Source organism: Phyllostomus discolor, chromosome 4, assembly GCF_004126475.2.
Source record: "Phyllostomus discolor isolate MPI-MPIP mPhyDis1 chromosome 4, mPhyDis1.pri.v3, whole genome shotgun sequence".
Classification (NCBI taxonomy): Eukaryota; Metazoa; Chordata; class Mammalia; order Chiroptera; family Phyllostomidae; genus Phyllostomus; species Phyllostomus discolor.
In genome coordinates this window covers 32,881,397-32,906,198 of record NC_040906.2, presented here as the reverse complement: position 1 = coordinate 32,906,198, position 24,802 = coordinate 32,881,397, and the positions used below count along the sequence as shown (strand labels likewise).

Sequence of the window (24,802 nt, the reverse complement as noted above, 5' to 3'; positions counted from 1 at the left end):
TTTACTCCATGTTATGCAGCCTAATATGTTCATTATTTTCTATTGTGTTTCATTTAAGAATTCTGGTCAAGACCCACTAGGCTGGTTTTCTCTCTCAGAGTTGCAACCCATCCTATGAAAAACACTGGACAGATTGTCTCTAAGGCCCTTTTCTCTCTAAAATGATATGGTATTATCATCAATACACATGACTGAGATCATAAAGATATCCAGAATGTCAACCACATGGTAGAGGATCAATCATCATTAAGTTTTTCACCTGTGTCAAGGGAATTACTTGAATATTTAAGTTAAATTAGGTAACTTTTAAAGTATACACAGTGCCAATTTCCTCAATAAATCTCTGATTCCTCTAAATTCTCATAGGTTATTACCTTTGCCTTTCTCAATAGACCAACGTAATTAAATATTACACTAATATAATTAAAAGATGATACACATAAACCACAGAGTAAATTCTCAACCAAAAACACAACATAAGCTGAGCTTATCAGACACTGCTGTAAGTACTGGAAGTACAGTACTCCTTTCTTCCTCACACCACATGGCCAAAGCAAAGATGGGGAAACTGAGTCTCAGAAAGGTCACAGAACCCAGCACTGAGTAATGGGCAGCTACTCTAATTCCAGAGCCAGCGTGCCTACCCATAAGAGCACAGTAATTCTAATAAAGTTTAGTGAGGTACGCCCACTTTTATTTTCATTACAGTGAGTTACATGTACTATTTGATCCTAATTAAAAAAGCAAGATGTTTGACAGAAAAGATCATCGTTCCCTTTTTTGTAACTGCTTTGTCACTATCCTACACTCTAGGAATACCAGTTGGATGAATGAAATTCTGTTCATGTGTGTGTAGCCCACAGATTTTGTTGGTAGGTCTACATTTCTTTCATCTCATGCTTACCCTAACAGAAGCTAAAATTTTAATCGATATTTTGAAGATTAATTCATTGTTAATATAGAAAAATAAAATGCCTACAAAACCACCTGGTACATTTATCATTATTTTTCCATGTAGTACTAACTCTAATAGCACGTGGGATTTGCTAAGTTTGCCCTGAGTCTAAATATGTTGTAGTTTCATAATGTTTCCGTTTATTTGGTCAAGTAAATAGTCAAATTGGATAAGTAACATGAATTTAAAATGTGACTAATAACCCCAACTTACTCCAATCATAAATATTTTGGTTTTTGTTTTGACAAATGTGACATTTGTGTAGAGCTTAATAGAAACATCCTGGACATGTTTCTAATCTCTCCATTGTTAGTCAGTCATGTGAAATGTGCACTTACTTCTCTGCCACTTTCACAGGGTGAGTCAAGAGAAGAATAAATAGATAATGGGGCTAATGTGTTAAAATAATTCTGGCATAGGAAGTCACCCTTTTAATCATAGAAGTGGAGTTATAATGACAACTAAAGAACATCAAAGACAGACAAAAATTAAAACAGCTCCATTAGAGGGTGCATCACAAATGAATCTCAAGAGAAGGAAAATGTCCTAACCTTCTGGAACTATAATCTCTAAAGTTCTCACTTGATTAATTATCAATAAATAATGAAAGACATTAACAAAAGTAATGTAGGATGAGCCCAACAGAAAGATTGTTTTCACAAAGAAACGACCTGCATCATTTGGGTTAACCGCGCCCTCACCAGGCATTCTGGTAACTCGCGCTCATGACCCAGCTACGCACCAGGAGTGCCGAACTGGATGCAGTTTTCCAGAGTCCTGACGTAGTCTGGATCGTTTAATTTAATTACATAAAGACTATTCGTTTTTTCCATGTTCTTGATCCATTTATTAGCCTGACCTTGGGGGTCTATCATCAGAGGCCACCTTCTTGCATTCCTGAAGGAGAGAAGAAAGACGATGCTAGTCAAGCTATATGATTTTTCTCTGTATTTAATTACATATATATCACTTTCTTATAGCTTATGCTTAATAGTATTTTTTAACATATTATGAGAAACTATGTTCCTGAGCAGAGACATTTAAATTGAGCAGGCCACTAGAATGGCAACCATAAAAGCCATCTGGCAAACTTAACACAAGTGTTTTACTTCTTTTGGAAAATTACAGTTCTCTAAATGTTAAATTTCATTTTGAAAATATTTTCTGCTTTTGCTAATTAAGTCACAATGTCAACCATTATCAGTCATGGAAATCAGCAAACTCAAGTTCTTTACTAGGCCTTGCCATTAATTACTCCCGTGACCTTTGCAAATCACTTCACCCCCACGCTGCTCTCGGCTATCATTTGCACAATGGAGAAGGAATTGAGACATCGTATTTCTTTTTGAACTCTAGACCGTTAAAGACATAATGGTCTAAAAAAGGTGAAAAGCATAATTGTATATCATCTAACCTTCATAATAGTCATGGACCCTTATGTGTTAACACAATTGTTGACTCACTATTTGTGTCAAATACTTGTATATTTAATGTGATATATGTAATTTGTTACCTGTTTGCCTAGTGATTGTGAGCTTCTTCTGGACAGAAATATATCCTCTGAAAGTCAAGGTTTTTGCCTTATGGGAGAGCTCATACTGTTTTATTCTCACTCATATCCTCCCTTTTGTGATAAAAACAAGCAGAGTGAACCATGAGATACCCAGTTTATTTTTCAGGGTCTTGCAGGGTCACAAAGGTTAGCCAGTACCTGCCATCACCATATAATACCAACCAAATAGCTTTCTGCCTTGCGTAAAATGTAATTTTTAGCATTAAGATTACTCTTCTTTGCCCTGGCTGGTGTGGCTCAGTGGATTGAGCACCAGCCTGTTAACCCATAAGTCACCAGTTCAGTTCCCAGTCAGGGCACATGCATGGGTTGCAGGCCAGGTCCCCAGTGAGGGGCACGTAAGAAGCAACTGATTGATGTATCTCTCACACACAATGTTTCTCTCCCTCTCTTTCTCCTTCCCTTCCTCTCTCTCTCTGAGAATAAATAAGTAAAATCTTTTTTAAAAAAATTACTGTCCTTTTTCTTTCTCTTAGAAGTTTTAGTAAACACAGGTCATAACAGTGGCTACTTTCCTAAGCAAAGTCTTCAAAAGTGAACACATATAATTCACACTGAACATCAGAAGTGCAGGAGAAAAATAAAAGAAGACTGGGGCAAAAAAGAAAAAAAGGGAGGTATAGAACAAAACAATACATTCAATTCAATTTCATTATAATATGAATTTAGAATTTTATTGGACAATTTGTCCACTCAAATGGAAGTAATCACATTTTTAGCATGTAATTTACAGCCTGATACAAACCAGGTAGCTTATATGGTGAAAAAGATAGTCCTGTCCTCTAGTATCCACATTATATAATGTATTAGTTGTCGTGAGCTGCCATAACAAAGTATCACAGTCTGTCTTAAACAACATAAAATTATATTTCACAGTACTAAAGGCTGGAAGTTCAAGACCAAAGTGCTGGCAAGTTCAGTTGCTCCAGAACCCTCTTTCTTTGGTTAGCAGACAACACAGCCTTCTGTGCATGCATCCCTGGTGCCTCTTGCTCTTCTTATAAAAACACTAGTCCTATTGGATTAGGGCTCTACCTTTATGGTCTCATTTAACCTCGTTTCCTCCTTAAAGACCTTATCTCTGAATACAGTCAAACTGGGGTTAGGGTTTCAACATATGAATTATTGGGAGGGGGTATGGAGGATGAACAATGCAATGCATTATACTTAGAAAAAAATGAGAGCAAAAGAATAGTTTCATATCTCAGATGTAATCAACTAATAAAAGAATCATATTCATAAGAAATTAAAAGGGGTGAGAAGGGAAATTAGAAAGGAAAAAACTTATAAATATGTAGAAGTTTCATTCTGTCACACATTAGAAATTTTGGAGGATTGGTGTGAATATAAGGCTGCATCTTTGCTTCCCAAAGACACTGAATGACTCACTCTTCCTTCTGTTGCTTCAAATTTTTTAGCCACAATATCCATAATCATGCTGTGTTGTTTGTTTTTGGTTTTTTTGGTCCAAAATGCACTTTGTCCCACCTTTTTGGTCTAACTCCTGGTCATGTTTCACAGTCAATTCAAATGCTACACAGTTTCATAAAGCCCATTTTGAGCTTTTCTCTCTATAAACTTTAGTACTTTACCCATATTACATTTATGGTGCTTTCACAAAATGATAATATTCTATTTTGGTAATTCTATAATTTCCTAACTGTATCACCCAACTGAATTGTATATTCCTAGATCAAATAACATTGGAATATGATAATCTAGTGAAATAGAAATAGCAAAAAAAATCTGATGAACATCATCCAAGTTAATTCATTCTATGAATGGACATTCTCTAAGAGAATACTGGTCCATGGAACAACACCTCAGAAGCAGACGAAAGGACTTCTGGCCCTGAACAAACTGGGTTCAGTGCATTTAAACCTGTGTCTTCCACTGATTGATTCTGGGTAAAATACAAAAAAGCAACTACCTGCAGAAAGAAGACAGCAGTTGAATGGGAGGGAAGTTAAAACTTGAGGAACAACCAGTAAGGAGGTGGTGAGTTTCCTGGATGGGTGTTTTTCTTACCGTCTGCTGGCTTTGACCTGAGAAAAGCCTGCAGGGGAACTTCGGCAGGCACAGGGAGCAAAGCCTCACTGGAGGACTGAGACAACTGTGTGTGAGTCAGACAATGTGACCGGAAACCAAGTTTTGGTTTTTGCTCTTCGTTCTCCTCTTTACCTGCCCCCAGGTAAGCTCTGTGTTACCATGGAGAACTATGTTACCATGGCAGCAGCAGTGATGGTGCGGTCACCTAAAACACTGAGGGAAAACCCATCTCTGTGGATAGCAGACTGGGCATAGGGGTGTCTGTTGTGCGGAGAGGGCCAGGGAAGGTTAGCAAGGGAAGGGCGGCCTTAAGTGACACACTAGGTCAGATGAACTTAGTTGATATATTCAGGTCATTTCATCACAAAGCATCAGAATATACATTTTTTTCAAGTGCATATGGAACATGATCTAGGACAGACTACATATCAGGACAAAAACAGGTCTCAATAATTTTAAGCAGTTTGAAATCATATCAAGCATCTTCTCTAACCACAACAGCCTGAAACTAGAAATCAATTACAAGAAAAAACTGAAAAACACACAAACACACGAAGACTATATAACATGGTCCTGAACCATAAATGGGTTAACAATGAGATTAAGAAGAAATGAGAAGTCACCTTGAGACAAATAAAAATAAACACATAACAGCCCCAAACCTATGGGACACAGTGAAGCAGTCCTGAGAGGGAAATTCATAGCATTACAGACCTACCTCAAGAAATGAGAAAAATCTAAAAAAACAGTCTAACATCACACCTGAAGGAACTAGAAAAAGAACAACAAACAAAGCCCAAAGTGAGTAGAAAGAAGGAAAAAATAAAGATTAGAGCAGAAATAAATGATACAGAGGCTAAAGAAAACAATATAAAAGATCAATGAAACCAAGAACTGGTCTTTGAAAAGCTAATTAAGATTGACAAACCTCTAACCAGATTCATAAAGAAAAAAAAGAGAAAGAGAAAACTCATATAAATAAAATCAGAAATGAAAGAGGACAAGTAACTATGGACACCAAAGAAATACAAAGGACGGTAAGAAGATATTATGGACAGCTATATGGCACCAAGTGGAACAACCTGGACAAAATGGATAAATTCCTACAAACACACAATCTTCCAACACTGAATCAGAACATCTGAACTGACCAATTATAATTAATGAAATAGAAGAACTAATAAAAAAACTTCCAGTGAACAAAAGTTGTGGGCTGAGTGGGTTCACAGGTGAATTTTACCAAACATTCAAATAACTAACTCCTATCCTTGTCAAACTATTCCAAAAAATTCAAGAGGAGCAAAGACTCCTAAGCTCATTTTATGAGGCCAGCATTATCCTAATTCCAAAACCAGATAAAGACACCATAAAAAAGAGAAAACTATAGGTAATATCCCTGATGAGCATAGATGCAAAAATCCTCAACAAAATATTAGCAAATTGGATCTAGCAATACATTAAGAAAATCACACACAATAATCAAGTGGGATTTATTCCTGGGATGCAAGGTTGGTATAATATTTGCAAATCAATTAATGTGATATATCACATAAATGAATGAAAGATAAAAATCACATGATCATATCAATAGATACAGAAAAACATTTGATAAAATTCAGCACCAATTTATGATAATAACTCTCAACAAAGTGGGAATAGAGGGAACATACCTCAACATAATAAAGACCATATATGACAACCCCACTGCCAGCATCATACTCAATGGGCAAAAGCTGTAAGTGTTTCCCTTAAGATTAGGAAGAAGACGAGGATGTCCACTTTCACCTCTCTTATTCAACACAGCACTGGAAGTCCTAACCACTGCTATCAGACAGAGGAAGAAGTAAAAGACATCCAAGTTGGGAAGGAAGAAGTAAAGCACTCATTATTTGCAGATGACATGATACTGTATATACAGAACCCTAATGACTCCACCAAAAATTGCCTAGAACTATTAAAAGAATTCAGTAAAGTAGCAGGGTAAAAAATTAATGTTCAGAAATTAGTTGCATTTTTATATTCCAGTATGGTCAATTAATATATGACAAAGGAGGCAAGAGCATACAAGGAGGGTGTATTTAAAAATGGTGCTGGTAAAACTGGACATCTACATGCAAAAAGTGAAACTAGACCACCTCCTTACACCTTATACAAGAATAATATAAAAATGGATTAAAGGCTTAAGTATAAGATTTAAAACCATAAAAACCCTAGAAAGAAAACAGGCAGTAAAATCTCAAATATTTCTCACCTGGCTGGTGTGGCTCAGTGGATTGAGCATCAGCCTGTGAACCAAAGGGTCAGTGGATGGATTCCCAGTCAGGGCACATGCCTGGGTTGTGGGCCACGTCCCCACTTCGGGGTGTGTGAGAGGCAACCAATCGGTGTTTCTCTCACACATTGATGTTTCTCTCCCTCCCTTCCACTCTCTCTAAAAATACACACATACATACATACATACATAAAATCTTTTAAAAAAATGAAATAAAAATGGGTAGAGGATCTAAAAAAAACATTTCTTCAAAGAGAACATACAGATGGCCAACTGACATATGAAACAATGCTCGATGTTATTCATTGTCAGGGAAATGCAAATTAAAATACAGTGAGTTACCACCTCACATCTACCAGAATGGTGATTATCGCCCTGGCTGGTGTAGCTCAGTGGACTGAGCTCGGGCTGCGAACCAGGCATCACAGGTTCGATTCCCAGTCAGGGCACATGCCTAGGTTGCAGGTCATGGCCCCCAGCAACCGCACATTGATGTTTCTCTCTCTCTCTCTCTCTCTCTCCCTTCCCCCTCTAAAAATAAATAAATAAAATCTTAAAAGAATGACAATATTAATCCTAAAATAAGTTTAAAAAAAGTAATTCATACAAAAAAAAAAGAATGGCGATTATCAACAAATCCACAAATAACAAGTGTTGGCAAGGCTATGGAGACAAGGGAACCCTCATGCACTGTTGGTGCAGCTACCACAGAAAACAGTATGGAGTTTCCTCAAAAGATTGAAAATGGATCTGCCTTACAATCTAGTGATTCCACTTTGGGAAATATATCCAAAGAATTCCAAAACACTAACTCAAAAAAAATATGTTCACTGCAGTGCCATTTACAATAGCCAAGCTATGGAAGCAACCCAAGTGTCCATGAATAGACAAGTAGATTAAAAAAAGTTGCAGTACATACATATAGTGTAATATCACTTAGCTTCAAAAAAAATGAAATGTTACTATTTGTGACAGAATGGATGGACCTAGAGGATATTATGCTCAATGAAACAAGTCAGAGAAAGACAAACATCATATGATTTCACTTATATGTAGAATCTAAAGAATAAAATAAACAAAGTTGAAACAGACTCACAGATACAGACAAAGAACTGGTGGTTACCAAAGGGAAGGAGGGAATTAGGGCATTGGGTGAAAAAGGTGGACTAAGAAAGTAAAAATTTGTAGTTACAAAATAGTCACAAAGAAGTAAGTAAAGCATTGGAAATATGGTCGATAATATTGTGATAACCATGTATGGGTCCAGTTGGGTGTACTGGAAATATCGAAGGAAACACTATGTAAAGTATATGATTGTCTAACCACTAAGCTGTATACCCAAAACCGATACATAATTTTTAAAAAATTCTCCATGTGATACTATTACACATCAGATTAACAATAATTTAAGTTTGACTGAAACATGTGTGCGTGAAAGTAGAATAATGGGAAATTGTGCATAGTTGGTGGGCTTTATTGATATAACCATTTTGGAAAATAAAGTATTATCCCAGCAAATAAAAAAAAAACACACACACACAGTGCATTTCAGAATTTTGCTATTTCCTTATTTACAACACACACATAAAAATAAATAAAAAGACAAGGAGTGGTTGGTATTCCTCTCAGTTATTATTGCTGCTGAAATAAACCTAATTTCTCAGATCCATGTAAATGAAAAAGATATTTTTGAAAAGCAAATTATATTAGTTATAGGTCTGACTACTTAACAAGTTGTTAAACAATTCTAATAATTTCCCCATGAAATGTTCAGATACAATCCAATTCCATTTAATGTTATCACTAGCCCTTGAAATTCTAATTAGCCAAGGAAATTCAGGTATCAATAGTCCCAAAAGTTACTTTCATTCCAACTGATCCATATTTTAGAGGTTTTTTTCAGCTTCCCTGAATAATTGACTCCTCGCTCAGCTGAAGCAGCATGTGAAAAGTGCTTAACCCAGAATAAGGTCCTTAGTAAGTGTCCAATATTAGGTATTACCATTATCAAGTGAGTATCTCTAAGAATGGAAGAATGCACCAGGCAATTAAATAAAATACTTATCTGATACTCAACAATCACATCAAATAATAATCACCTTAAAAGTAATTACCCTAAACCTATTTACTGAAACCTCTCCTTATAAGATTACCAAAATACTTACACAAAATAGGCCAAGAATGAAAAAAATGTTGTTTTTTTCTTAGTAAAATTGCTACCATAACTTTGTTAATATTTCAACATTTTTATGAGCAAATGACAAAAAATCTAGGGGATACAACTCATCAACACCATTTTTTACCTCATTTCTCTGAAATATGGGCTTGTTGTCTTCCAAAATAATAAAAAAAAATCTTAAAAGCAGAAATATTCATCAACAGTATTACTAGTGGAATATGACTGGACCCAAAAGAAAAGTTACATTTATCTGCTAGAAAATAAGAAGAAATTTAGTTTCCAATGGATATAATGGTTATAATGTCCTGCTAGATGGAACAAAGTTATACAAATTGCAAATCACAACAATAAAGACTTAATTCCCACAACATGGGATGACCAACTACATTCACAAGTGTTTGGGAAAAGCAAAATACTATTTTCTGAGAGGGAAACAATAACGATCTAAAAAATAGCAAATATCTAACTGCTCTTTAGGCTGAAGTTAATTGGTCTGGTTGGACAAAAGTAAAAGGTAAATGTTCACCAGAGTTTTAATTTGTGCAATAATCTTCATAAATACTACATAACAAAAAGTTTAATAGTTAATTTTCATATGTAGTGGTTAACTCTATTTTTAAAATTCACATGCCTCAACCTTTTTACTTTAAATTAAGTACTATTATCTCAATTACTTTTTTAGTTGTAAGCTAAAAACTAACAAAAATAGTATGTGACGCAGAGCTGAACATTTCCTCCTGATCATGGTACTGTGAACTTGGGAATGACACACAGTTGATGATCGTCTTCACACTGGGGCAGGCTGAAGGTCTTAGCTTCTGGGAGGTAACACCTGGGGTAATAGTGAGACTGGGTGAGCCTCCAGTATTCTCCCAGCCCAGTCTCCCTAATGTTTACCTACTAACAAGGAAACTCTAAGATTGGCACCCAAGGTTGTAAAAGCTCGAGTCAGCCCATGACCCAGAAGTGTATCCACGTCATTTAAGCTAGTCCCACACCCAGATGGGACATCCAAAACCATCAGCACCAACAACCCACTGCTGTAACTCTCATTAACCTGCAATAACAAAACCCTCAGAAGAAAAATTCTGGACTTCATTTACTTATGGTAGGGTTTTGCTCTATTGCTAAATAGTGATTTAAAACTAAGCAAGTAATCTGGGTTTTTGGTTTATTCACCATGGTCTCCAATATTCAACTATTCCAATATTAATAGAAGGGAGTGATTATTCATATTGAACTATTATTTTTTAAATTATATTTTACTGATTATGCTGTTATAGTTGTTTCAATTCTGTTCCTTTGGTCCCCCTCCACCCTACTCTCCCACTCCCTTAGGCAATCCCCACACCACTGTCCATGTCCATGGGCCATGCATATATGAGCTACTCTATTTCATATGCTGTGCTTTACATCACTATGACTATTCAGTAACTACAAATTTGTATTTCTTAATCCCTTTACCGTTTTCACCCCTCCTCCCAACACCCTTCCCATCTGGCAACCATCAAAACGGTCTCTGTATGTATGATTCTGTTTATGTTCTGCTTCTTTACTAATTTTATTTTTTAGATTGACTTGTTGATAGATATGTATTCATTGCCATTTTACTGTTCAAATATTTTATCTTCTTTTTCTCAAATAAGCCCTTTTAACATTCTATATAATAATGGTTTGATGATGATGAACTTTTTTAGAGTTTTTGTATCTGGGAGGCTATTTATCTGCCCTCAATTCTAAATTATAGCTTTGCTGGATAGAATAATCTTGGTTGTAGGACCTTGCTTTTCATCACTTCAGATATTTCTTGCCAATCCCATCTAGCCTGCAAAGATTCTTTGAGAAATCAGCTGACAGTCCTATGGGAATGCCCTTGTAGGTAACTAACTACTTTTCTCTTACTGCTTTTAAGATTCTCTCTTTATCTTTAACCTTTGGCATTTTAATCATGATGTGGCTTGGTGTGGGCCTCTTTGGGTTCATTTTGTTTGGGACTCCCTGTACTTCCTGGACATGTATGTCTATATCCTTCACCACATTAGGGAAGTTTTCTGTCATTATTTTTTCAAATAGGTTTCCAATTACTTGTTGTCTCTTTTCTTCTTCCATCACATGAGGTTGATGTTGGTAAGCTTGAAGGTGACACAGAGGCAATTTAGCTAATTAAGCAAAAATTTTCTTCAATACTTTCAAAGTTTACCAGTTGTAATTGTTTAAAAAGTTGCACAGATAAATAAACCTACTGATTAATAGAGATCATTTGTGAGAAAAATATTTTTCTTACATTATGATGATTCCATTATCAATGGAAAATGAGTCAGAAGGTAGCCCAGCAATATTCCAGGTTCGAATTGTCACTGCTTCTCCCAGGATACTCATAAGGGAATAATCATCAGAGCAGGGAATACCTCCTTTTTTGCACAGTTTTGTCCACTCCTTGGTTTGGTTCTTTAAGACATACATGGAAAGATAAAAAAAATGTTAGAAGTTACTAAATGAATACTTTGTAAACTCTGTGATTATACTTCATTCATCGAATCAACAAACAATTGTTGAAATCCTATCTAAAAAATGACTTGTGTTTATCAGATTTTTTCAAATAAATTATAGCTTAGAATGTCCACTAAGTATTAATTTTTGTTTCAAACAAAACAAAAATTAACTATACCCAATTTAAGATAAAGTTTAGGTAGATCACTTACTAATAAAGCCAGAATTTTGTATGTAGAAAAAAATAATTGCCAGCTATTATTCTAAAGCTTTACCTGACAAAGTAGTTGGGGACCACCATGTTTTTCTACATATTTTCTTTACATTACAAATAGCCAGCAAACTTAATACGATATTATTGTATAAAAGTAAATCTAATTTGAACTGGTAAGCGGCATAGAAAACATTTGTTTCTGGCTTTCACATGCCCTGGGGGAGGAACTATGGTAGGGCTGTTAGAAACCAACAGGGATCAGGATATATATTGGAATTTGAGATACCCCAGCTGGGATGCTCAGAAACAAGAAGGGTTCTCGAGCTCAGGTTCACACTCAAAAAGTCAGAACTCAAGGATCAATTTGAGGTTACAGATCAAAGAATTCAGAAGTAGTAAAAGACATGACTAGGGAGAAAATAGGTTAAGAGGCATAGAGAAGATGGATATATGTGTTTTGGGTACCAGCCCAGGGGTGGATGAAGATGCTGTGTGTGTGAAGTGGTGCTAGATGAGAGGGCATGGTGAAACCTCCCTTGGGTTCCTTCTGAGTAGGTTCAGCCAACATTCCCTTAGGATTGCACAGAAAAGGCCATGACAGCCTTGGGAGAGTTGACGACTTTCATGACCTTGATTATCCAGTTATTTTGTAGGATGCCCCCCTAATTTGGTCTGTGTGATGTTCCCTCATGATTCAATTCATGTTATGCAACTTTGGCAAGAATATTACAGAAATGTTATTGTGTTCTTCTCATTGCATTCCATCAATGGTACATGATTTCAAATTGTTCCCTTATTGATGATACTGATTTTCATCACTGGATTATGGTGTTGCCTGCCAGGCTTCTGTCTCATAATTACATGATCTTAGGTGTGATTACAGCTTCACTGGATGGTGGGACACAACACTAAGACACCTGGATAGATGAAAGGCAGAACTCTTTGCTATTGGTCCAAATGAGAGAGGCTGCCCCATAGGAGGGCACACCTGGACACAGGGTAGGTAGCAGCAACAAGGTTGCAGGAGGCAGTTTATGTACAACAAGCTAAGTTTCATGGGCTTCTTGGGTATTGAGTATTTAGGATAATTCCACAGATACAACTAACAAGGGGTTGTCCCTGGGTATCAGGTAGCTGAGGTCATCTAGAAGGTATGTGTCTATTATAACCTTGGAATGCCTGATAAGGAAAATGGTTGTGGTGAGGGCTTAGCAAACTGCCCATAATAGGGAATTCAGAGTTTTTAATCATGATTCAAAACTGAGTTAAGACAGTGCTTATGAAATACTGTATTATTCCACTAACTTGCTCTTTTCCCTTTCCCATTGTAGTTAATAAGCATTTTGTGGAAAGATATTTGTACCTATATAAACGTTCTGAGTTTTGTCAGGCACTCATTTAGAAAAAATATGAATTTATGTCAGGCTAGATTTATCTTTTCCTGTTTTTATCTCTCTTTTTATAATTGAGATAGAATGGACATATAATATAGTAGTTTCAGGTGTGCAATATAATGACTTGATATATGTATATATTATGAAATTACCACCACAAATTCTAGTAACATCTATCACCATACAGAGTTACAATCTTTTTCTTGTAATGAGAACTTTCAAAGGTCACTCCTTTAGCAACTTCCACATATACAAACTATAGTCACACACTACATCCCCACAACCTATTTATTTTACAACTGGAAGCTCATACCTATTGACTCCCTTCACCCATTTTGCTCACAACTTTTTAAATTTTATTTAATGAGTTATATATATTACTATTATTATTTATTGATGATCTGGGCAGTGGGAGTGCCTATAAGCTAAATTCTACATCCTTTTAACATGCCCCTATCATTCTTTGGGCTCTTTTTCACTTTTGTTTCAAGAAAAAAAAACTTTAGATGTATCTTATAGTCAAGTCTCGCTAAATAAGGATAATCTTCCTATTTTAACTTCAGCTGATTGTCAACCTTAATGCCACCTGCAAAGTCCCTTTGCCATGTAATGTAATGTATTCACAGGTATAACACTAGAGGGCAAACACTAAGGACAAAAATCTTGCCTCTCATGAGTACTTAATAACCATCACTTGGCTTTTTTGTTTGGTTTGGTGGTAGGGAGGAGGGGTAGGTAGCATTTCCAGTTTGTATTCTTTCTGCTAGTTATCAGAGCCTATTGGCATTGTTCCTGTCGTCAGGCTACAGGTTGAGCTACATGCTGCTGGGGGAGGTCTGCAGGTGTTCTCACATACAGCTTGATGCTGGAGAAGGCGTGGCAGCCAATGATATGGGGACAAAGAAAAACTGAAAGCCAATTAATTGTGGAATGTTGTTTATATGTGACAGGTATAGTACTTATCACAGGTGAACTCTGGATTAAAATTTTAAGTGACCAATTATATGTCTGTAGGGGTGTAGCTGCAGAGAATAACTGAAATGAACTGAAATGAGGGACTGCGAACAGGCATCTCAAAATACAAGCCAAGGGCCTTGGTGGTAATCAGGTGGTAAGAGAGATGGTGGAAATGAAAAATTGACCATTAAGGGTGTCACCTTCGTGCAAGTATTCACCAGCACCAAAACCGTTTTGACATTGATTATTGGCAGGGAAAATTCAACTTGATTGAATTCCAGGGCTTGTGTCCTTACAAAACTGTAGGGTTCTGTTTTGCAATTGGCATGGGCATTGCAGTTGAAGTGCTGTGGGCCCAGTTATCCTAGGAGAACTGACGTTTTCTGTTTTGTTTTGTTTTTAAATGAAGAATACTAGCAAAGGGTTTGGTGAAGAATTAACAACTGCTTAGCTTCAAGCTTGGAGGGAGGGAAATGTAGCTATTTATGGAGGGTTCTTGGTATCCTGAGACTTTGATGTTAGAAAAAAACCAAGATTATTGTAACGTCTTTTTGTCTTAGTTGGGTTTCCCAGAAGCAGACTCTGAGAGGAAGATTTATGTGAAAAGATTTATGAAAGGACGGACACTAGAGGAAGCAGGACAAGAACTGGAAGAATCCAATTAAAGGTGGAGTCGGCCAGTTCTGCAGCAGGTGGTCCAGTCTTGATCCTACAGGTGTGTAAGATATTCCTCCAAGTTGCCCCAACCAGAGGGAAGAAAGGCAGGTGCCTATGCTCTTAGGTCCGCCAGTCATTCTTGAAGGCCTAAGTCCGACGGAAGTAAATTCCCAGTCAATTCTAGCTCTCCAAGCACTGGGCAAATGGGTTCTAAGGACCCAAGGGAAGTGTGCCCAAAAAGTGACACACGTGCTGGTTTTTGAACATGAAAGCACAGGAAGCCAGGAGGGAGCTTGGGCAGAACACTGAAGTTGCCACTACAACCACTATGTTTAGAGTTGAATAGGCCTCGCTCTCACTTCGGCAGCACATATACTAAAATTAGAACGGAGTAGGAAACTCTTGATGGGGTGTAAACTGCCAGCTGCCCTGACACAAGAGAAACAAAAGAAAGAAGATCATGGAGCTGGACCCACAGAATGAACTCACAGGAAGAAACAGTTACATTAGAGACTTCAAGGAAAGTGAAAGCCTAGGCTGACACAGTGAAGCAAGAGACAAAACTGCCTTTAAGCTTTCATGTTGATAAGATGAGATGGGATCTTGTGCCTTCAGGAATCAGGGTGGGGACCGTGGGTGTGAGATCACAGAGGGAGCTATGAGCTTGGGTTGTATCGTGACTGTTGCTTTGCTCTGTCGGTGAATCCCAAGGTCTCAGTTCTGGACTTCATCGCTTCCTTGAAGCATTTGTGTGGGGGTCTGACTGGCAGCCCCATTCTTGTAAAAGTAGGTAACTGTAAAGTCAGCAAGACATGGTGCCTTGGAATGAGTCTGTTAGAGGGGGTTGGGCTGGGAGGAGTGGCACTGGCAGGTATAACTTTCAGGATGGCCCTGGACCACAAAGCAGGAGCCAGTGCAGGCTCCTGGGAACCACCAGAGAGGGTACGAGTGGCTGCAGCTACTCCTTTCGCTGCTCCACACTGATGCAGAAGAGGAGAAAGTCACTCAATTAAGAATTTGGGTGACTTCAAGTCTCATTCCTGCTCTGTCGTTAATTGGCTGTACGGCTCTGAGCAATTCTTCTAAGTTTTATAGGCCTCAGTCTCTGACATTGTCACACAAACAAATCCATTACTAGGTAAATAGCGTCATGTTAAATTTGAACTACTTGAACTACAAGATGTTAATGCCATAACCACAGACAGTCATTCAAAGACACACATGAACAGACAAAACTAAGAATACAGAGGTTGTGCACCAGGACAAGGGCTACCAGAACCCCAACAACTAAAGACAGAAGCATTATCTGTGTAACAATTTTAAACCCGTTTCGTAAAAATAAATAAATAAATAAATCAAACAAGCGAAAACAGTGGCCACTGAGAATCCTGCTTAAGAGAAAGTCCTGAAATTAAGTGAGGTTCAGCGAAGACCACAAGCAAGCAAATACTTTATAAAATGATAAAGTTATCGTTTTCTTGTTCTCTCCTTGCATGACAACAGAAGCTATTGCCAAATGTTTTAGTTTTAGTTTTCTTCCTTCTCTTTATTCCTATCCTTTTAATTGTTTTAATTTTTCTAAATCTCTTCTCTTGCTTCAACTGGGCCATGTTCAGGGTTGGATTCTAGTTCAAACAGGTGAAGAATCTGCTGGGTTTCGTTCACAAAAAGACTGGAAAGTAGAAGAAGTCAGGGAGAAGAAATAGGGTTCAGAGTTGGGTCAAGGAGAAAACTGAGGTGGGATCTGGCAAAGGGGTGGGAATTGAAAACAGGGAACTTGGTCTTTGTTTTCTAAGGAAAAACAGTCACTTATCAATTGGGTTTTAGGCAAGCTATTTCTTCCCCTGAAGTTTCAGTCTCTGAAGAGATTTAGAAATGATTTATTATTGAAATTTACAAGGATTAGTTAATAAAACACACACACAATACTGATACCTTTATATTTCTTTAGGAACTAAAATTTTATCATTGGGGTCTACCATTTCACATGAGATTTTTTAAGTAGGTCTTTTTGTTTCTAAAACAGATGTCAGATGAGTCTTTATAGAGCTAATTCAGAGAATAACTTAAATGCACAACCAGAAATCAAATACATTTTGCTTCTCACATTTAACACAACAAACAAACATCCCTGAGATTAATGTTGGCTGTCACGGGAGGGTCCAAAAGAGACCTTCCGAATCAACTAGCATCTCTCACCTGACGATAGTTAGAGGTAAAGGCCCCCAGGTAAGCGATCACTCCTGCGGAAATGAGGATGTCACCTGTCAGGTTGACGTACAGCAGCCCCAGCTCCAGCGCTGTGTGGCTCCACCGCGTCTTCTCTCCCCCAAGGCCTCCGATCAGCTGCTCCGCGCGTTCCAGCTTTTTGCTGCACAAGTCAACCTCAAAGATGAAAGTAAATTTTTATTAACATGTGCAAGCGGAACGAGTCTTAAAACTCTGTAAGCTTTTACCCTTAGAGATAAATAATTTTTTACAATACAAACTTCTAGTTAGAATTTTTTTAACTCTCTAAAAGAAAAATGTGAGATACCTCATTATGAATACTGGGAAGCTCATGATGCTTTAGAATTTTTTCATAATAAAGTGTTTAATGCAATTTATGAAATCATATTTATCATATGATGCTAACATAGCTCTAGTTAAGGAAATGACCTACAGTATGAGACACTAAAAGTTAAGTAATAAAGGGCATTCTCCTCCAAATATAGATGTTCTCCTCCATTTTAATAATCTAAATGCATTTTATTTTAAATATTCTGTGAACATTTTTGACTCACTTAACTTACAGTTGATTAAACATTTAAAGGTTAAATGTTTAAAAGTTTTAATAATTTATGCTTACTTACAAAGCGCAACTTTCAACTTGTTAAATCATGTCAACGTACTCAAGACACTTGCCATTAACCTTAAATCAGGACATCGACCAAGAGCTGAGAGCCTACTCTGTGCAAAAGACTGTTAACCAAATTTGATTATATATAATTGAGCAATGTGGTTAAAAAAATAAAATGGGTAATTATAAAGGTAGCAAACTTGGGAGAAAGCCATTTCAACCCATGCAATAGCAATACTCTAGTAGAATACCTGAATTTTTTTATTTAATTTTAAGTGATTTAACATCTTTATTTTGGGAAGAAGACAAGAATAAGTAAAGTTTACCTTAAAGTTTAAAATTAAATATCCATATGAAAAAAGGAAGTCAATAATTGATAAAATAGAGATATTTATATTATTTTGTAATAAGAATTTGGCTTATATCTTTTCTTAATGCTATTAATATGTATATTAAATAATTGCTTTTAGATTAAAAAATATAAAATACTGTATCAGTTTATTTAAAGATAGGTTTAAAAAAGCAAAGGGTATCTAGTTGGTAATATTTTTAATACTTCCTAAATTTAAAATTTTTCTTTTTAAATTTCCTTTTTCTAATAGTTTTTGTCTTCCTAGTTTCTTCATCCATAAGTCTTTCAGTGATGTTGAAATGTTAAATCAGGTCTTGGACTATAATAAAGTTGTCATCAGAAGCTAGTGAGTAAAAATATTTTAGCTAAAATACTTTTCTCCTCCTAAAGCAGATTTTCAGTAAACATATATACATATATTCATTTTATGTCACCACAATTTTTAACATTTTATTTTCAAAAATTAATAGAACCTTCAAACATACAGCAGTGTTAAAACATGTTTAGAGTCAGCAACAACATACTGTCTGTCATATTATTTAATTAAAACTGATCACCAGTAAATCATGCCCAGTAATAGGTCGCATTTCTAAATATTAGTACCATGTCACTTATCTGTAGAAATACAGAATATGTGCACATATCCTATAGAAGGAAGCAGTGTGGCACCATGAGAAAGAGCACGGTACCACACCTTTAGAGTCAGATTGTCTGGGTTCAGATCTTAGCTTTAATGCTTAGAAGTTGACCATGGACAATCTGCCCAACTTTTCCATGCTTTAGATTCTACAGAAAGGTACCAAGATGATCCCCCTCAGAAGGCTGCTGTGAGAACAAATGAGATAAACACATACTGCTTTCAGAACAACAATGCTTTACACCGTAATAAGCACACAACAAATTGTGACTGTTACAAAGTATTTTGACTTTTTTCATAATCAGACTTTAGCAGTTAATTTTTGCAAACAGCATTGTTATAAAAGTTAGAGCAATGTTTTTAGTCTTAAAAACGTCTTCAGTGGACACAGTATTTATTGTTCTGGGTATTGAATTCTAATCGCAGCTTTGCCATGAACTCTTAAACAACCTAAGTCAATTGATATTTTGTTTTTTTTTTTATTATTTTAATCATTGTTCAAGTACAGTTTTCTCCCCTTTACTCCCAATCCAGCCCACCTACCCAACCCTCCCCACTTCCCTCCCATTACCACCCTCCCCCTAGTTTTTGTCCATGTGTCCTTTAAATTTGTTCCTATAAACCCTTCCCATTCTCCCCTGAAATTCCCACTTCTCTCCCCTGTGGTCACTGTCAGCCTGTCCTCTATTTCAGTGTCTTTGGTTATATTTTGCTTGTTTCTTTGTTTTGTTGTTTAGGTTCCTGTTAAAGGTGAGATCATATGGTATTTGTCTTTCACTGCCTGGCTTGTTTCACTTAGCATAATGCTTTCCAGCTCCATCCAAGCTGTTGCAAAGGGTAGGAGCTCCATCTTTCTTTCTGCTGCATAGAATTCTATTGTGCAAATGTACCAAAGTTTTTGATCCATTCATTTACTGATGGGCATCTAGGTTGCTTCCAGCACCTAGCTATTGTAAATTGTGCTGCTATGAACATTGGGGTGCATAGGTTCTTTTGTATTGGTGTTTCAGTGTTCTTAGGATAGAGTCCCAGCAGTGGAATTGCAGGGTCAAAAGGCAGATCCATTTTTAGTTTTCTGAGGAAGTTCCATACTGCTTTCCATACTGGTTGTACCAGTCTGCAGTCCCACCAACAGTGCACTAGGGGCCCCTTTTCTCTACAACCTCTCCAACATTTGTTGTTTGTTGCTTTGTTTATGATGGCCATTCTGACTGGTGTGAAGTGGTATCTCATTGTGGTTTTAATTTGCATCTCTCTGATAGCTAGCGATATTGAACATCTTTTCATGTGTCTTTGGATTTTCTGCATGTCCTCCTTGGAGAAGTGTCTGTTCAAGTCCTTTGCCCATTTTTTAATTGGGTTCTTTGTCTTCTTAGAGTGGAGTCGTGTAAGTTCTTTATATATTTTGGAGATTAAACCCTTGTCGGAGGTATCATTGGCAAATATGTTTTCCTATACAGTTGTTTCTCTTTGTCAATTGATATTTTGATTATCCATTTCCTTACCTATATATAAGATGAAGAATAATTTAAATAATCAAGCTCAATACTTTAAAATATAAAGCAGAGATGACTGGCAATTTTTTTTCTTTTGTTGGGGGTGGAAGGAAGGGCCAGCAGGTAAACATTTTAGGCTCTGGGGCCAAAGAGGTAAAATTGAGGATATTATGTAAGTACTTATATAACCATTTAATACATAATCATTTAAAAATGTCAAAACCATGACCAGCTTGTGGGCCCTAAAAATGGGCAATGTTGGATTTGGCCTGTGGGCCACAGCTTACCCACTCCTAACGAGCACGAAAAGAGGCTTGCTGGACAATATGCTAACATGAACATTGTTTTTCCTTACAATAATTGACAATTTGCTCGTATTTGCAGATATCATCCTATACCTGGTTTTCCAAGTCAGCTTTCTTTTCTTTATTTAGTTCGAGTGTGTTCTGAAGCTTGGCCAGCTTGTCCTGAACCTCACGTAGGGCTGCCTGCTTTTTTCTGAGACCTTCCATGGCGATTTTCAGCTCCCCTTCAGCGGCAGCCAGTTTTATCTTTTTAGGAGCTACTATTTTTGCAACTCTGCAAAAATGAAAATTGGAAAATGAAATATACATGTAAAATTCCAGTGCACCCTTACTGAATTTGTTTTCCTAATATTCTTACTGTAACTCAACCTACCCTGATCTCTACGTTCCCTGTTTCATCTAAGAATCAGGCAGCCTGATGCTGCTACGTAAGAAATGACTGTTAAAATAGGTACCAAATACGCAGAATGTTTTCTGCATATGCAGAATAGTTTGCTTTCAAATAAGTAATTATTTTTTATCCAAAATAAAATATTTGATTGTTGTCAATGTGGAATTTTGGTGATTTTGCCAAAGGAGAATAGCATATTCATGTACCATATGTAAATTACAGTATTTGGAGAAAGTAGCTTAATTTGTTGAGGTTTAATTCCGATGAGAAGGTGAGATATATTATCTGTGTCATTTTATCTCTTTTTTTAATTTCAGAATATATCTTTAAATAAAACTCAATTTTCTTATACATATGTATGTTACTAATAAAAGGGACTATGTAGGAAAAAGGATGGACCTAAATTATTTTCTCTATCTGGAAAATGGAGTTAAGTCATGGAATGGAAGACAATGGAATTTTGTCTTTACAAATGAGAAAATACTGAATTAAAATTTATTAGCATGGTATATCATGGTCCCAAACATATAGAACATGTAATATATGTGTACAATGTTTAAAATTGTGTGTGAATTTAAAAGGTATCCTGTAATAGTTGCTTTTTGAAGAAATTACCAATAATTTTTACTCTGTGTACATGCTATAAAATGGCTCTCATATAGTCATCAAAAAAGGCTCCTTGTCTCATAAAGAATATATATTACACCGGTGGTTTTCCAAATGTCCAAGGCATGTCCTTCCACTCAAGGGAACCCACGAGGTCCTGCCTTGTCTACCTAAACATCTGTGTGAGACTGTATTTTCTTCATATGCTTCAATCAAAACAATACATTGCAACAGACTGAATGAAGAAGCAGATTTGAGAGTTCAGCTATCTTCTGTTAGAACACATATTAAAGACATTTGTTAAGATATAAAACACTATCACTCTTCTTATAAAATTTTTAAAAATGTAGATTTTTAAATATAAGTTGGGTTAACTTATATTTAATAATAATGTTTTCATTGCTATCTTAAAATGAATTAATAAATATTTTAAAAATTCTCAGCTTTAATTTTTAGTAGGATAGATAAACAAAAGTTTTGGGGTCTCCAGTACTCTTCTAGAGTGTAAAGGGCTTCTGAGACCAAAGAATTTAATTACCACTGTATTATATTATTTAATTGGTATAATCTTCTCTTCAGTAAATATGTAAGCACACAGCAGGCATTAGACATGGTTTTCTGGGGTTACTCTCACCTTAAGTGAGAGCTCTTAAGTTTTATATTGTCTAACTGACCAAACTTAAAAATAAAACATATTGGTTTGTTTTCATTTTGCCAGTACTTACTTATCATACGAATCCATTGCTATCACCCATTTGCACAAACCTTCAGCTGCTGTGGATGCATTTCTAATCTTTTCTGGGACAAAATCTGGATTTGGAATATAGTTTTTTCTTATGATGTTCATGTAAGCTGGAGGAATATTGTCTTTGTCATATTCATGAAGTGACTGCAGAAATCGAATATCACCAAGAAGTCTCTTAGCTGGACCCCAGAAATCCTCCATTTTTTTCCCTGAACCTGTAGGGTCAGGGATCTTGTCAGCTTTGATGCCTTTCAGGATGCATATGGCTTCCATAACAAGCTTGACTCCGGCAGGAGGACTCTTCATGGACTTTACCACTGTAATATCCTTGAAATAAAACAGGACGACTGTTAAAAACTATAGTTTGTTTATGTATTACTTGTAATTGGTTCCTATTTTCAAACTAAGCCATAAGATATAGAATCTTATTGTCCATTGGGTAGAAATGGTGACAGTGAAGAAGCACTGTCAAGATGCATTGAGAAGTTTGTCTCCCCCAGAAGTTAAAAACTAGAAATAATAATGAGAACATACCTTATGTAAGATTAAATAAATAAAGGCATGGAGTATACTTCAAAAACACGTAAAGAGAGATTTGGCTGTTACAAAGAGTTTTACAGTTTCTTAATATAAAGGATGGGAATGTTAGAAAAATACAGAGAATTTGTATTTGATGATAAATATGAAGATTTATAATCCCATTATATATAATTAACTACTATGAACATTTTTGTTTGCCTTCTTCTAGATCTTTTTCTATATGTATGTAATATATGCTACAAACCTGTGTGTATGCACATTTTAACCAATGGAATCATAGTATAAACAACATACGTACTATTTTTAAACCTATTGCAATAACAATATACAGTGAACATCCTTTCATGCTAGTGAACATTTACATCATCATTTTTAACAGCTGCACCTTTCAACATATAGACATGCACCACAATTCTAATACCCTGTCTATGTTTTCTTTTTTCACTGTTATAATTCCCTTATTGAATTTAAAGACTTTACATCCTTTATTTTTAAAGCTTTTGACACATATTGACAAACTGCTCTCCAGAAAAATAAGAGTGCTTGTTTTACTACATATGTCCTTAGCAATATCGGTAGGTATACTGCTGGCAAAGAAAACTTATTTTAGCCCTGGCTGGTGTGGCTCAGTGGTTGAGTGTCAGCCTGTGAATCAAAGGGTCACTGGTTTGATTCCCAGTCAGGGCACATGCTGGGGTTGCAGGCCAGGTCCCCAGTAGGGGGCACAGGAGAGGCAACCACATATTGATGTTTTTCTCCTAATGTTTCACCCTCCCTTCCCCTCTCTGAAAGATAAATAAATAAAATCTTTTTAAAAAAGAAATCTTATTTTAATCTGTGCTTCTTTAAATACAAGTAAGGTATGTTTTCATATGTTTATTGACTATTTGTATTTCCTCTTTTGTGAATTATTTCCTCATATCATTTTACTATCTGATCTCTGGGCTACTTTTTCTTATTTATTTACAAGAGCTATTTACATAGAGAATGTTAATCTTTTGTTTGCCATATAATTCAAATACTTTCCCCCATGTTTCTAAACTTCTGTCCATAGTGTTTATATCAAACAAAACGTGTTGGTTTTTAGGTAGTAAAATTTATAACTTTTAATTTTTTATATATTTTTTATTATTTTATTGTTGTTCAATTACAGTTGTCTGAATTTTCTCCCCACCCTAACATTTATAACTTTTAGAAAAACTTTACTAATTATTAAAAATATGAAAGAATATCAAGGTCCAAATATTACAAACAATATTGCTTAGTTTTTTTCTGATTTCTCTCACACCTAAGAAATACTAGATCCCAGTCCATTCAGAGATTACAAATATGACTTACATTTCTAATATTTTATAGTAATATAACTATTTATATTTAAACTTCTGTCCATCTGAAATATATTTCATAGTAAGGTATAAAGAAAGGCTCTGACCCTCTCTCTCCCTCACCCCACCCAACAGTTTAGCCAAGATTCTCCCACTGTATTTGTTTTTAAAAATTCATCTTTGCTTTCTTAATTGAAATGTTTCCCTTTCATACTTTAATTCCTAATATTTAATAGCACATTTAATCAAATCTAAGACAGGCTATTATACAATGTAACACAAGCCACATTGTTATTATTTTACATACCACACACACAAAAGTACCCACTGGCAAATACTGGCACAATACAGTGGCCCTCTGTACCCACGGGTTCCACACCCACAGATACCGCCAACCACAGGCCATTAGTATTTCCCAAACAAGACAGCATAATATTAGCTATTTACATAGAATTGACACTGTATTTGGTATTTAAGCAATCTAGAGATGATTTAAAGTATATAGGAGGATGTGCGTAGGTTATATGCAAATACTATGCCATTTTATATAAGGGACTTGAGCATTCTAGATTTTGGTATTTGAAGGGGGTCCTGGAACCAGGACCCTGGAGATACTGAGGCACAACTGTACTTGGTCACATTTACTGTGAGGTATATCCCAATTACAAAATTGCCTAAATATGAAAAAGGTGTACCTTAGGATCAAAATATACATTCGGGTCTTACGCCTGTCAACTATTGTAGTTGTTTTGCAAAGTTCTTGAAATAACAGCCCTCTTATGGTAGGCTGTAACATTTGGAAAGCTTTCTACTTTTTCAAATTTGT

The 24,802-nt window shown here is 36.0% G+C and overlaps 1 protein-coding gene across 3 annotated transcripts in view; it reads right to left on the bottom strand.

The window, feature by feature from the left end:
- DNAH7 (dynein axonemal heavy chain 7) overlaps positions 1 to 24,802 on the bottom strand; it is a 229,811-nt gene that overhangs the window by 62,814 nt on the left and 142,195 nt on the right. For all 3 annotated transcript variants that reach the window (XM_036023151.1, XM_036023150.1, XM_036023152.1), the window contains 5 exons: positions 22,092 to 22,438; positions 20,463 to 20,643; positions 16,940 to 17,125; positions 11,313 to 11,476; positions 1,698 to 1,852 (listed from right to left, as the gene is read on the bottom strand). In XM_036023151.1, coding sequence (XP_035879044.1) covers positions 1,698 to 1,852; positions 11,313 to 11,476; positions 16,940 to 17,125; positions 20,463 to 20,643; positions 22,092 to 22,438 — 1,033 coding nt within the window. The remainder of the gene's footprint in view (positions 1 to 1,697; positions 1,853 to 11,312; positions 11,477 to 16,939; positions 17,126 to 20,462; positions 20,644 to 22,091; positions 22,439 to 24,802) is intronic.